The sequence below is a fragment of the Clavelina lepadiformis genome, chromosome 7 (genome assembly GCF_947623445.1).
Source record: "Clavelina lepadiformis chromosome 7, kaClaLepa1.1, whole genome shotgun sequence".
Lineage (NCBI taxonomy): Eukaryota > Metazoa > Chordata > Ascidiacea > Aplousobranchia > Clavelinidae > Clavelina > Clavelina lepadiformis.
This window is the reverse complement of record NC_135246.1, coordinates 20,085,605-20,100,655: the sequence shown is the minus strand read 5'-3', so window position 1 is coordinate 20,100,655 and position 15,051 is coordinate 20,085,605. Positions and strand designations below refer to the sequence as shown.

The 15,051-nt window shown below is 42.8% G+C and overlaps 1 protein-coding gene across 1 annotated transcript; it reads left to right on the top strand.

Annotated features, from left to right (window-relative positions):
- Window positions 1-3,806: 3,806 nt before the first annotated feature.
- On the top strand, window positions 3,807-14,817 carry LOC143465773 (protein Wnt-2b-A-like). The gene is made up of 7 exons (XM_076964243.1): window positions 3,807-4,292; window positions 6,324-6,416; window positions 6,524-6,663; window positions 7,007-7,138; window positions 7,226-7,365; window positions 13,389-13,659; window positions 13,766-14,817. The coding sequence occupies exons 1-7, from the start codon at window positions 4,177-4,179 to the stop codon at window positions 14,338-14,340; spliced, it is 1,467 nt and encodes a 488-aa protein (XP_076820358.1). The 5' UTR covers window positions 3,807-4,176; the 3' UTR covers window positions 14,341-14,817.
- Window positions 14,818-15,051: the final 234 nt, after the last annotated feature.

Genomic DNA, 15,051 nt, shown 5'->3' with positions numbered 1-15,051 from the left:
GAAAAGCTTTGATATAAATCACGAAAAGCTGGTTGCTTCGCTCCTGTCTGATGTCTATGAAGATGCTGACGTGGCTTTATGAGCGGGAAGATTCAAACCAATGGAATTTAGCGTGACAACACCACTATCAGCTTAAACAATTTTATCTTTTGGCGGTTGCTTTTATAAGATTTTGCTACCGCATGGTGTCGGTAATACAACGATATGCGCCAAATTCAAGAAGGCTTCTTGTTGCAACAACCTAGCTTGGTAAGAAAATTTGTCGGTTTTTGTCACTAAATTTAATTTTGGGTAAATCTTTTCTGATAAGCTAAGCTTACCGTGACAGGAAAACGTCGCTGCGTCAGTTCCGTAGAAGGAAGTTTGTCTAAAGTTTGATAAAATGAGAATGATGTTACATTCCTTGTCGACCTGTTGATTGATGACGTAGTGAAATTTTGTCTTCAGCGCTCAAATATTTCAAACTCGTAACAGAATGTTCTGGTGTTTTTCACAGCCATGACCCGATAGACATCTTAAATCAACAAACCGAAAATGTTTGAAGAAGATTTTGAAAATTTTCCGAGTTTATTTTCGAAATTAACCGCTAAAGAATTGCTGTACGACGCAGAAAACGGTGATTGGTACTTATGTCCAATCAGATTTCTTTCCATATAGTTTTAGAACAGAGACGCTCTCTTTCTGTTCCAACTTGCAACAAGTATGGTGATGGCATAATTTACAATAAAATGTCTTCGGAAGTTAAAATAAACTGGAATTTATTAAAATAAGTCGCCAGCTCAATTCAAGGACACCACAAGACACTTCCTATCACATTTATAATTTATCATAAAAGGAAATGTCGACTTCAAAAGCTCGACCAACTCTGATGGGATCTTCAGCGCAGAGTTTGTTCAGCGCCGGTGGATGCAGATCCACTTTCCCGGCCTCTCCGTCATCGAAACGCGGTTTTTCCACCTTCCCCCTCGAACAAAGCCGATTTTGCATCGCGCGATTGCTCCCATTCTTTCATCACTTGTCACCCAGGTCTCGTCTTCGAAAGCCCGACCTCGACCTTCGACCTTGAACTAACGATGCAAACTTTCTTACGTCATAAACTTCGCTAATTTCCTAAAACCTTTTGTGATCGACGTAAGAGGTCAAAGTTCACGCCTAGACGAGGTGTCAATAATGAAGTGAATGACATCACCGTCTAGCGCACACTTTTTATGACATCATCACCTGCACTGGCGCACAGTTAAAAAGTTTTTAATCGTTGCGATGGAATTCTCGATTTAAATGAATTGATCATCGCCTTGACCTTGAACTTGACAGATCGCGCCACTCATAAAAGAAGCAATTTCTTGCAATAATCGACCAACATAGATCGGAAGTGACGTCAGATTCGATGAATCGGCGTGGTGATCTTTTCGAGACAAAGTTTTAACATTTTGTTTCTGTTCCGAGAGAGCGATAAAGCGCGGGATGATAAGCGCGGAAGTTCTTGGCCGAGATCTAGAACTTCGGAAGTCCTCAGATTAAGGTGATGACGTCACTTTCAGGATGCGATTCCTTATCACGGCGGAAATAATTAAACCGATTCACCTGTCGCGATCAGCGCCTAATTGAGGACATTATGGCGTGACAATAGATGTGGCGGAAGACATATTTAGATTACGTGACCAGAGACAAGAGTATATGTTACGTCATAAATTACAGGTCGGTTTTTACTTTGTGATGTAATAACTTTTATAATGACATTTTGAACTTCAAACAAATCTAATAACCTTTTAAATTGGGCAAAAAAATCGCTGAATCGCGATTCTGCCGCGGTTGACTCGAGCTCTTCTGCTGTTTTCACAAGATTGTCTGTCGCGATAAATCGATGAGATCGCCCGATTTTCCATAATTGCGCATTTTGACTTCATAATGGCCGGCTGGGCCTTGGTTCGTTGGCTACGTTTTATGCCGGGGACTCTGTTTGAGCATTTTTTTCTAATTTGTTTATTTTCTCATCGTTCTCAGCGCTTTCAAGTTATTTTATTAATTTTTTTCCTTAAAATGTTCAAATTAATTTCTCATTTCATGCAAAAACTGTCTTTTTTGGTTTGCTTGAAAACTTATATCATCGAAATACGACGCAGCAATTTTCTCTTTAAATCTCAGCAGGTTATGGGAAGTTGTCTGCAAATAAAAAAAATTCCCGTTCCTTGCTGCATCAGGTTCCTCGCATTATCAGGTTCCTTGCATCATCAGGCCTACACGCATCAGATGAATGTGGTTTAAAGCTTTTAATTTATGAAAGGAAAACAGCCATCATAATGTTTTTGTTCTGGGGCCGGGTTAATTTTTATGATCTCACAATGGTCCCAGGTCAGCTGACCACTTCAGCTCCGAGTCAGAGATTTATTCATGAATTTTGACGCAAATCTGCCCACTGGGGTCAAAGGTTATTCAAATTGAAGTGTCTTCCTCTGATTGGTTTCGAAACCTTAAACTAATCCTTTAAGAAAACAAGCGTCAGCTGACCGCTTGACCGCTTCTCTACAGACCACTACTACGTCACTAATAACTTTGGAATGTTCTGCGAAATCTTGTCGTCGAAGGCTTGAAGCTTTGTGAATATAAGAGCAGATGTTATGGGGGGGGGGGGGGGGGCGAGTGCATGTTAGACCGAGAATTAATCTCGAATCGAGCCGAGAAGGACATCGCGATTAGCGGCTGAGGAGGAGATAATCCGCTAAATACATCGCGCCATAAGACCCTTCGCGCGGATTACGCAATACTTGGAAGTAAATTTTAAAAGTCGCTTTTTGTCGCCATCACCGGATTTTGAGGGATTTCGAATTAAAACCGATCAATTCGATCTGGGCTTGCACATAAACCTCGCTCTCAAGTGCGTGTATTACCATACAAGTGCAATTAGCCGAGTTAAAAGCAATTTGTCAACGTCATAATGGCCGCACGCGCTCATATCGAGAGCTCAATTACTTGATTTGGCCTTCTATGACTTGTCTCAATTGCCATTACATTTGATATTATTGCGTTGGAGCGAGCAGCAGCAAAGCACCATTAAATGAATTATTGACAACTCGTACTTAATTGCATATCAACCCATCAAATGCCCGCTCTAATGCCCGCTGCTGTCGCTACATCATTCTTCAAGGCCACAAATTGTCATTAAGTGTCGGCCATATTGGTTGGACCAACATGTCAACGGAAGGTTGATTGCAGGTTTGTTCTCGCGCCTCAAAATTATCAACAAACCGCTGAGAGAGGGCGGGGGGCGATTTCTTAGCAGTTTCTGCGTCGATCAAACAACCACGTCTTGAAGGCGTTGTTTTGTGTTTTGAATCTCCATCTGTCCAACATAAGCGAGACCTGGAAACTACTCCAGTTCCGCAATTAAAGTGAATTATCGCACGAAGAACAACTAAATAGAAATTTAGCAAATTGGACGTGAAGTTACGAATAAAAGATTCAACTTTCGAATTATTTTAGCTTAAATCGATCGATGAACAAAGGCAGTCGAAAGCGTGAGAAGAGAAATTTAATTCTTACGTCAAACAGTAACAAATCGAGCCAATCGCCTTTCCTCTCTGCGCAAAAATCGCTTCTCGTTTTCACGTTGTGCCACGTTCGTTTCATTGTGCAGTCGAAGAAAAAAGTTTTCTGATGATTCCAGATATTTATAGAGAGAGGCCAGCCCAGACGACTTATTTCATCGAGTGATTGGTTGACAGAGAGATGGCGGCGGCTAACTAGAATGTTTTTATCTTTGAAACCAGCAAATTATTAATCCGACTTTTTTACATCTCTGTAGACAATTTAGGAGCTTTATAGAGCAAAATTTCTTGCGTGACGTCAGAATGAGACAATGAAAGTTTCATCGCTGCTCAAATAACTTCGGAGGTCAAAGACAGAACCAACTCGCGTCCGAGTTTGTTTGGAATGACTTGATTTAAATCGGATTATCGCTTGTTTGTGGCTGAATATCATCAGCACTGTTTGAGGAAATTTATTTGCACGCCCAGGCAGACGCAGACGGCGGAATAACAATTTTCACTTCTGGAATTCTTCGGCAAAGGGACGTTTGAATAAGATTTCAAAAGGCCGTGAAGCGACCAGGAAATTTTTCGATTTTCCTTCAAACTTTTCGCACGAAGCTGAGATCAACAGAACTTCTATTTCTTGTCAATGGATTTTAGTTTTCGTCATTATGTCGTCACAATGTCTTCCCTTTGTTATCTACACGTCATAATCGTAGTTCTATTCAACTTTTTCCTCGGTACGAGAGCGTACGCCTCCTGGTGGTGAGTATTGTTGGATATTTTTTAATTTTTTTCAAGTTGAGAAAAAGAAGCTTCTTGTCTTAGAATTGGATCGAATCATGAGAAGCGGAAGATATTTTCTTTTGTTCTTTCGGCGGCTAGTTGCAAAATGAGATCAACTTGCGGTCAGGAATAGGGATTAGTTCTGGCGCTCTACGTAATAATCGGGCCCGATCAAAGCGAGCGTGAATACGACGGGGACCGATGAAGCGATGTGCCCCTACAATTGGATTAAGGGTCTGGCTGGGCGATGAGGGGCGTTGCGAGATTATTTCAACCCGGGTCGGTTTTGTGTGTTTTGGCGCGATGGTGGGGGGGAGCAATTACTGTGAGCATCGGGACACGCATCGCTGCACACAAGCTTACCCGGGCACATCTGGGCTTCGTCAGGGCTCCCTGCACAAATTGGGGCGTCAATTGCTGCTGGGACCTCGTCCAAGGGCTCGTTAAAGGTGCCAGCTGCGCCTCTAATCAAATTAGGGGCCAGAAACATCCGCCCGACACCAAAAGCAGATTAAAAAGTTGTGAAATGATTTTGCAGAAATAACGGAAAGTCGCGACGTGATTTTTGTTCTGTTATTAATGATCTTTCCCACCTCATGTGACTCTGAGTTGTGACTTGACAAACTTAACTCTATAGATTTGATGAAATAAGACACAGATTTCATTCATGGCGTGGGCGCGCTTTTAAATGCATGGCTTGTTTGCCGCCACGTCACCATCAAAACATTAAATAATTAGGGTTTGCCAACAAGGCTTGGCACTAACACGACTTCAAACAGAAACAAAAATGCTACCAGGCCCCATCAGGGCAGGCTGGGCGGGAGATCGCTAAAGTAGGCTTCGACATTAATTGAAAGTGAAGTGCTTGAGATTGTTGTTGCTTTGTTCGGTAACAGAAGAAATTATGACGCTCAAGACATCTTCTTTTCAAACCCCCATTTATCAAAGCCGGGACGTGGGGCTGAAAATGTTGACGACGGCTAAAAACAGAGAGAGGGGAGATGAAGAAACGTCTTTGAGAAGAATTGTAAGAATTATTCGTGGTCGCAACCTACGCTTTACCGCCAAGGTAAATAGGAACGAAGCAAAACGCGATTCTTTTGTCTCTGCTGTTGATTTTTCATTTTAAGCCGTGTTTAATCAGTTTTGTCTGTCGGGAAAGCGAAGTCGCTTTCAATCGCGGCCTGCTTCGAAAAATTGCTCTCTCGTCGATTGCGGGTGACTGTAACGTGACGTCATACAATCCCACATTACACCTGTTGAAAGAAATGGCTCTTTGACGTGATAATAAAGAAATGAAGAAAAGTTATTGAATTCCAGAAGCGTTGTTTTGTGTTTCGATCAAACAGCGATGGAAACCATCTTCAGAGCAATTTGTCAAAATGATCAAAGCAAATGAGAGTTTGGTAACTTTCGTGGAAGCTTTTCTCCTAACGCCACGTTAAGGCGGGTATCTCCCCAGACTCGTCGTTGCTGCCACTTTGATTACCAGCCAAGTTTGTTCAAAAGAAAATTTGCAAACGTTTTTGTTAACTTTTAATTCCTGGACTTTTTATAGGTGGTACCTCTAGGAACGAGCTCCATATGGTGCCTTTCATATTCGGTTTGAAGCGACAAAGTTCATAGAAAACGTATTTAAATCGTTGTCACGCTTATTAGGCCGAAGCCGATAAGATATTCCGGTTTATATTTCATCCTTTCTAATTTCTCTCCAACTTGTGACGTTCACTGATCAGATCGCGAAGTGTTTCTTACGTAACAACTTACAAATAAGTCAACCGGAACAAATTTCGACAATGACGTCACAGAAATTAATACGTGGAAGTTAGAAACTTTGGTAGAAACTTTCATAAAATTGGTCGTGAACGGCCACTCGTCTCATAGATTCGGAAAAATTTTTAGCTTTAAATTAAAACTGACGTCATAGATGGGTGGAAGCTCCCAACAGGTTTCGCTTTAGGGTTTTTCCGATCCCAACAAGCAAAATTGAGAATAATTTTTCTGTTTCAGGCTTCTGGGTGAGCTCCAAGCTTTGTCCGCGTTTGAACCCCACATCTGCCCCAACATGCCGCTATCGCCCGAACAGAGAATTCTTTGCGAAAGGTAGAACGCGATTTAAGACGACCACAAAGTTGCGGACATTACTGTTAAAGTATCTGCATGTAGTGTTGTGGCTTTTTACATTATGACGTCATAGTTTGCATTGTCAGGAGTCCTCGTGTAATGGCGAGCATCCGCGACGGAGCTGTGAAAGGGATTGATGAATGCAAATATCAGTTCCGGAATGAGAGGTGGAATTGTTCGACGACCGGAAAATGGCAACACGTGTTTGGGAAGGTCATGCAGAGAGGTCAGAGTTGAAAGTTGAAAGTTGAAAGAAATTTATTAAATTTGTAACTGAGATAGTGACATCACAATGCTGACCCACACCGTCACGCGAATTAAGCCCAAACAGCCGCTCACGTCATAACTTCGTTGCTCGTGCACGACAACTTTTTCTGAAGTCGAGTTTTGGTTTCTCCACTTGAAGCAATAACGCCCCATCAGCTCTCATGGTTTGGTCGCCACTCATCGACCCCTTTTACCACTCGACCTATTTCTATGAACCTCCTCAAATCGATCTATTTATGACGCAACAACAATTTTTATTCCAGAACAAACATTGAGTGTATCACGTGACTTTAATTTTTTAGGCAGCAGAGAGGCAGCCTTCGTCCACGCTATTACGTCAGCGGGAGTGACGTACGCTGTGACGCAAGCATGCAGCTTAGGGGTCCTCCCAGATTGTTCGTGTGACCGGAAAAAAGTCGGAAAGGGTCCGGATGGTATGTCGATTTTCCTTTGTGACATCACAAATTAATTTCACGTCACATTACCATGCATTTCAACTTGACCTCAAATAAACTCCACAGGTTCCTTTGAATGGGGAGGCTGCAGTGATGACGTCAAATACGGAATGGAGTTCGCGCAAAATTTCATCGACGCGGTCGAGATCGGGCGACACGACGCGCGCGCCAACATGAACCGCCACAACAACCGGGCGGGGAGGAGGGTGAGAAAATTATGAGAATTCATTAAATATTGGAACCTCGGAGGGGCTCATAGAGCGAGCCCCATAAAATGGGGTAACACGACGCGCTAACCCGCTGCGTTTGGTCACGTGGTTGGCTTCTTGAAAGGCAAAATGACGTTCTTTGAAGAACAAGTATCCAGCTGCCCCGCGAGGTCATGATGGCGATTTATGTTTGTCGGTTTCCACAGAAATCGTTGTCATAATATAATCGCGCGGCGTAGTAAGAGCGATAAAAAGCGCCAAACATTAATTACAGTGTTAATTGGCCAATGACGTCGACGATCTTGATAAATTGAGACCAGACGCGTCCAACAAACCCAAAACATGCGAAATTATTGTCAAGAAGCTTTGGCGCGTTGGTGGCATCTCGGAAAAGAACTTTCTTTCTCTGTAAAGGCCGCGCCACCCAACTCGATTAGAGGCAATTATTGTTGTTTGTTTATTTGCGGACAAGTCATCCACTGATCTTAGTCGATAATTCGTTGCAATGATTTCGAAGTCTATCATCAATCAAGGTCATGATTGGTAATTAAGCCGCGCGCGAACTCGAATAATTCGCTTATGACATATTCCAATCGCGCCAACCGCGCGGGTTTTGGCTATTTTCACATCTTTTGCCATGTTTTTAGCATGAAACCAACTTCCGCCATTTGGTGTCCGCATATTTGCAAGAGGATTTGGCCGATATTCGAGCTCGATACGTGCTCAACTGCGAGTCTTTATTTGTCACTTGGCTGCGCCGTTGGTTATTTAATCTAAATACAGTATAATATTTACATTCGGTAACGCTGATTGAAACAACATCGTAAATCAAACGTTTATGGCGAGCGCGGAAGCTCTTTTCTCCCGCCGACTGATTCATGTGGGTCGATGCTCGAAAAAGCAAACAAACAGAAGGTAAACGGTTGTCAAAACTACTTAAATTAGCAATAAAGTTGGAAGAATTTATAACAAGCTTTAAATAGTTTCGCAGAACAGTAGCGCAACCGGACAATTGGTTTAAAACAAAAGAATGAAGCCGGTTTATCAGAGGGAACAAGCCGGTATCTGATGTAAATATTGGGCGGTGGCGCGTGTTATGGCGCGAGACAGCACAAACAAAGGCGTAGTTTGATGAGGTTTTTGATCTGTTCGAGGTTTAACGCATCCAATCAAAGTTATGACACTTTCTCTCATAAGTCGCAAACTTTGGCATTTTCCGCTGAAATTGTCCGAATCGTCAAACGAAGGAAAATTTATTTGGTTGAAAAGTCAACTTGAAATTTGGTCTCAAATGAGCAAAATTAGGAGTGACAGCTGCTCGTATCGCGATGCTGCCGCGGTGGCTGTGACTTGCAAGGATCAAATTGTTTTTACGAACGCAGCAAACAAGCCAGTCCCTGCAGCAAACTTAGCTGAGAGCAATCACGTGAAAGACGACGCTAAACTCGATTTAAATCGCACGAAATCAGACCCTTGATTGACAGCTTTCACTTCATGTTTCCACTCAAGCGCCGATCTCGTGTTTGGCAAAAAATGTTTTTTGGGTCAAATTCTGGAAAATAAATTTCCTTCAAGGAAGTCGTTCGTTGTCACGTGCATTACATAAGGAGCAGGTTCAAATTCCTGCCATTGGCGAAGAGTTCTGGTGTATGATTTGATTACATTGTGATGTCACAGTAGATGAGCGTCTCGCGTTTCAGCTCGAATATTTCGTCTTCGAAGCAGCTGTTAATTGATCTTTTCTCGAAAGCGACTCGGGTGTGTCCGGGTTTCATGTTCTGTGTCCTCGGCGGCGACCACGATAAGAGCAATAAACGGCGGCACTGCGCCGACACGCTTCTGCGGCGGCCAAGGTCGCTTAATCGCTTCCTTCGCGCATGTAAGCTCGGATTGAGCAGCCCGCGCGCCAAATCGCTCATGTATTTGCGCGGATAATTTGGGGAGGGAAGGCCCTTATATGGAACATAAATCGTGTTTTAAAACGCGATTTTAGAATTAATCAAACGTGGAAAAATAATTGAAAACCGCCAAAGCGATTTTACGAGGTTGAAAGCCGCAATATTCGAAGTAAACTTGACTTTGAGAGATTCTTGGGAAATCGTTCTTTGCTTTTTCAACGCCTTTTGTCTTCCATCGCCGTCTTTACTTTGAATTGAAGGATTTTTGCCACAGCCTGTCTTCGTCATCCCGTCGTTGATTGTGACGTCAAATAAATCTGCTCTTGCAGTAACAAATTGGAGAATCGTGTTAATTACGTCATAAATACGCTAGTAGATGATGTAGATCAGCAAACACTGCAGAGATGACGTCATTATTTTCCTGGGCTGGCCTAAGTGAATTACTATTCCAACGCGTCATTAATATTATTATGACGTCATAATAATATTCCACTGTTAGAACCAAAAGGCATGACAACGTTAACAAAAAGCAATCCTAAAATTTTGTTGCTCATCTCGACTCACATTCATCTACGTCATAGGTGTCAAACTCCCGGCCCGCGGGCCACATCCGGCCCGCTTTACAATAAAACTTGGCCCGCAATGCTATTTTATACATTAAACTATTTCCGGCCCGCGAGATCATTGTGCAGTATAACTTACTTTTTTCAAGCAAAAACAAGATTATAACAAATCGCACAATAAAGCAGCACAACAGTTGCCTCATCATACGATAGAATAAATCGATTTATTCCCAGCCAAAACCGTCAAAAAAAACAAAAATTTGGTGCTCTTTCGCTGACTGTTCCAATTCATATACTCGTGTCACGAAACGTTCAATCAAGTTTTATCCTTACGGCCCGCGGCGTTAAATAAGTTTTGAGTTTTGGCCCCTGGTGCGATTGAGTTTGACACCCCTGCTCTACGTCATCAGCTGTATGTGTTCTATTGATTTCTTTCCGTCCAACTTTGCCCTTTGTGCCCCCGGGAAGCCAAAAAATTGCTGGCCGGGCTATGGAGCGCTTATTTAGGCGGATTTATTCTTCTGCTGCGCGGAAATCGAAACAGACTAGCTTGAAATGTTTTCGTCGGAAGCTGCTACGCCATTTGTGGAGCACTTACTGTCTTTGTTACGTCATAATGTGGCAACATTCAACTTTATCATGCTTCAGTGGTCCCGAAATTTAGCTCCCAAAACAGCTGTTTCCGTAAATTTCCTGAAAACAAGCTCGTAGCGCAGAGACTGGCGAGAAATTTGCGCAAAACCGCGATTCGTCTTCATTTTTCTCGAATGTCAATTGTGACGTGTTTGTGTTTATCCGCTTCCTGATGAAAGAAATCTTCAGACGTTAACAAGATCCGCTGAATCCCTCCCACAGCACAGCATCCCGAACCCAGAAAGCGCAATCCTGTTACGTCATTCATGCTCATTTCCTGCTGTTTAATGACGTAGTTTCAAAACCCTTGTTGTGCATTCTGGAACGTTTTAAAGACGACGATGAAAGACTGGGTATTTGCAGTTTGTGATAAACTTGAACTTGGATTTGTGACTTTTATGAACTTGGCCTTGGTTTCATTCTGACAGAAATCGCTGTAGCGAGTGGATTGTCGTGCCGCCTACGGTTAAAAATAACCAACTCGATATTTCGGTGATCAATAAATAAATAAACTTATTCGTAGTTAAGACGCTTCTCGCGGTTTTAAGGTTAAAATAACAGAAGAGGCGGCGCCGATAAAAGAGCAAAAGTTTATTTGCTTTATTGCGCAAACACCACATCACAATTAGCCCCGCATGTAACTTGCTTTCGTGCGACATCTGACCCTGACCTATGACCTTGGTGATTTCAACCAACTTGGGATTCATCGAAATCGCAAAAATTTCTTCATCGCGAAGACGCGGTGAACTTATCGGGAGCAATCTTAAAAGAAAATTTTATTATTTGAGACTATCGAAAATTTTGAATCACTTCGCTTGTTACGCCACAATTGTCAGACAAACAAACGGTGACGTCATAATAAGCCAATCTTTGTCTATTAGTTCATGACCAACCAGGAGCGATGTAGCAAAGTAATACGAAGTGAATTATTAGGGAAAATTTATCATCGTTATGTCGTCACAAAGCGTGGGAATAAGAGCTGCTTATGCTTGAGACTGTTTGACCGCAGCTCTTTGTTAATGTTCTGTCCGTTAAAGTTGAAACGTGAGAGAATATTTAGATGTGGCTGTAAAGTTAAAAGCTTCTTCTTTGCGAACGAGCGTCGAGAAAGGTTCAAATTCGAGATCATTTGAACAAAAATCGCGTTTTATTACTTTCGTCTGGACCATTTCGTCGTGAACGTGACGCAATTTTCTTCCCATTTAAATCGTCACAATGTGAGCTTTTATGTCGTAAAAATGGATTGTTTTTAAAATATTCCCTCAGTGAGACGACTTCTTCAGCTTTTTGGAAATGAAATTCGCATTTCCGCGGATCAAAGCAAAGACGGAGCAGGCCGGTCCGCAAATTGGATTTCTCTGTCCCGTTTTCTCCGCCGGCTTCGGATTAAGAATTACTCGTCATCGCTGTCGACTTGTTTACCCCTAAACACCGACCCTAAAACTCACACATGTAGCTCATAAAATCGCTGACGCTTCATCGGTGCGATGCCAAGCATCGAGCGCTACAGCGCGATTAGATGACGATTAAAGGCTGAATAGATCGCGCGACATCGAACACCGCGACCACCTGGGCGGGTCTGGGGTCGGATTATGGGAAAAGTGGGGGTGAGGGATCGTGGGACGCGAATAAATTATAAAAAAATCCAGTTTCGACTTCGAGCGCTGGAAGCTGCAAGTCGGCGAGATGAAAGGAAAAGCGAAAATTGATTCTGTAAATGAGAGATCTTCCCACTAAGCTTCTTTCATCGACTGAAACGCTTCTTGTTTCGCGTCTTCTGCAGCGATTTGGGTGGGATCCAATTCCAGGTTTTAAGATTCTTCGCGATTTAAATTCCAGTAACTTCAGCATCATTGTGACGTAAAAGTAAGCATTGTAAAGCGCCAGTAAGACGCTGGCGCAGCGGTGTGCAATTTAGAGATCACAGGGACCCCCCAAATCCCATTAAAGGGTGTTTATTAGATTTCGATGGAATTGCACTGATATTTGTGCTCAAGTTTTGTCAGTTCTGACGTCATTCGAATGCCACGCGCAAAATAAACTTCGCGGTCTCGATCTATTCGTCGCCGTTCTATTATTTTATTTGCGCTTTTTTATTCCCTTTGTTTGTTTTTAACGAGTCGCACTTTGATTTTCACGAGGTCCTTTATTGTGACGTGACAGATGCATCAATTTCTCGATCTGATTGAAATTAACATGAGCTTTCGTCGATGATCGATCGCATCTCGCCCTTTAAGCTCTGTGACGTTGCCGCAAAACAATGGGTTGCGCGTGACGTCGAATCATAGATTTGTGGGTAAAAATTCATGATTTTTACCGCCACCTTACACCATGAAAAACATGACTTATTTCACACGACGTAATCAGAACACAATGATAAAATAAGTGACGTCATAATGCATAATAATTAGTTTAGTAGACTTGGGTTGAAAGGTCAGTTGTGTATGCTGGCCTTTGCGGCATCAACATTTGAAAACATGAGCGGCAGCTATGAAACCGGCTTAAACCGGAATTATCTGGCTGTGACCTTCACTTGCGCGCCATCAAGCCAATTGCCAGTTGTCAGTTGAACTGGTTGGGCGAATTATAAAAAGTAAGTTCGAGATGAATCAAAATTCAACAATTACCAGCATTTGTTTAGCGTATTCCCACCAATCAAGTTAAGATAGCTCTGCAGCGACGTCTTGCGTTTGCCGAAAAGTTTTTGTGCCGAAAATATTTTCAGTGAATGCGTTTCGAAAATCGAGCAGAAAAGTTTCTTTGAAAATGTTGACTATTTATGCTCAACAGAAATCAAACAGAGTTGCATAATCGAACTCACCACGGCAAACGTCTTTTCAAAAATACTTCTAAACCAGTGCCTTGTTAATCAGCGATTGTCTTGGAGATTTCTATGTTGCTTTGATCATAAGATATCTATGTTTAGGCGGTGAAGCGAATCCTGAAGCCCCATTGTAAATGCCACGGCCCGACTCAGTCTTGCCCGACCCGGACCTGCTGGCAGCAGCTGCTGGACTTCCGCGAGGCGGGGAGCTACCTCAAGGAGCAGTACAACAAAGCAGTCCACGTCACAGTTCGTCAGGAAGGCTCGGAGATGTCACTGATTCCGGTCAAGGGCGCCAACAAGCGGTTGGGAAAAAACGAACTTGTCTTCCTGACGTCATCGCCGAATTATTGCGTCAAAAATAATGAAACAGGTTAGAAGGAAATTCTATTGTTACGTAATGTGGCCAGACGTGCGTTGATTGAAAAACTTCCTCCTCAAAACGACATGAAAATTTCTTTTGCGATTTTATGGAATAGGTTCTTTGGGCACTAGTGGGCGTGAGTGCAACAAGACGTCGACGGGGGCGGACAGTTGCGAGAACCTGTGCTGTGGGAGGGGCTACGACACGACCCGGGTGACCCGAGTGTTCCAATGCAAGTGCAAGTTCCATTGGTGCTGCGAGGTGCGATGCGAGAGATGTGAGGTGACCTCGGACGTGCACACGTGCAAGACGGAGAAGGGTAAAGAACGGAAAGGAAGAGGACGCAAAGGAAGAGGCAGGAAGCGGAGAGGAAGGCGGAGGAAGCCAAAAGAAGTGTTACGGACCAAACGGAGCGTCTTCGTCGAAGAAGATTTTGACCTTGACCGCTGGATGGACGGGGATCCCCACGAATCAAGAGCGGAAAATAACGACGAGACCACCTGGTGGCCAGAACAAAGCAAGGTGTCGGTCATAAATGGGCGACCGCGATTAAACGAAGAAATTCTAAAACTTTATAACGAGTGGCGCGCGATTCGCCAAAAAACCGCACTTAAAACGAAATACGCGGCTAATCCAATTAGCTCGTGGTGGCGAAACGTTTTAGATTATTTTAAATTTTGGCTCCAGTAGTTTCTCTTTCAACCTTTAAAAAAGTTTCCCTGATGACGTATTTCCTCGTTTATAAGCACAGGCCACTGAGTGACAGCACAGAACAGCTAGCTTTCGCCGTCAACGCTTATTGATTGGTCGAAGGTTTGGGGAGGGCTGAAATTTTATTTATTTATTTGTTTTTCCGCTGCTTTTTTGAACAAAGCTTTTCAAAGCGCCAGCTCACGGCCACAAGAAAATCATGTCATGCTTCACAGGACTTGTTGAATGTTGCAATTAAGGTTTTATTGGCATCCCCTGTTCCATGTTTGAAGAATTATAATGTATTCCAGTTTTTTTGTCTGTGCTTCTTTTGCACCTTTTCTATTTGTTCAAAAAGACTCGTTTTATGGTGAAATATTTTCATTTATTTCGCATTGTTGTGGTAGAGTTGGAATCAATTTATGATGGAACAATGTTAATGTATCATCTCTGTGGCGTCATAAAAGTTTCAAAAATTTTCGTTTTAACACTTTGCTTGGTCAGTCCTGCGCCATATTAGCAGCGAAACGTTTTCTGATCTGTTACGTCATAACTTTCATAAGCAAGCCAAAGTGTGAAAAGAAAAGCTTTCAAAGGAATTTTACCAAGAACGACCCCAGTGAGAAAGATCGTCGCGATCAACTTAACCTGAAAGTTCATTCATAATTTCAAGGCCTGCTCTCAACTTTTGCCCCAATAACTTTTTTAAGG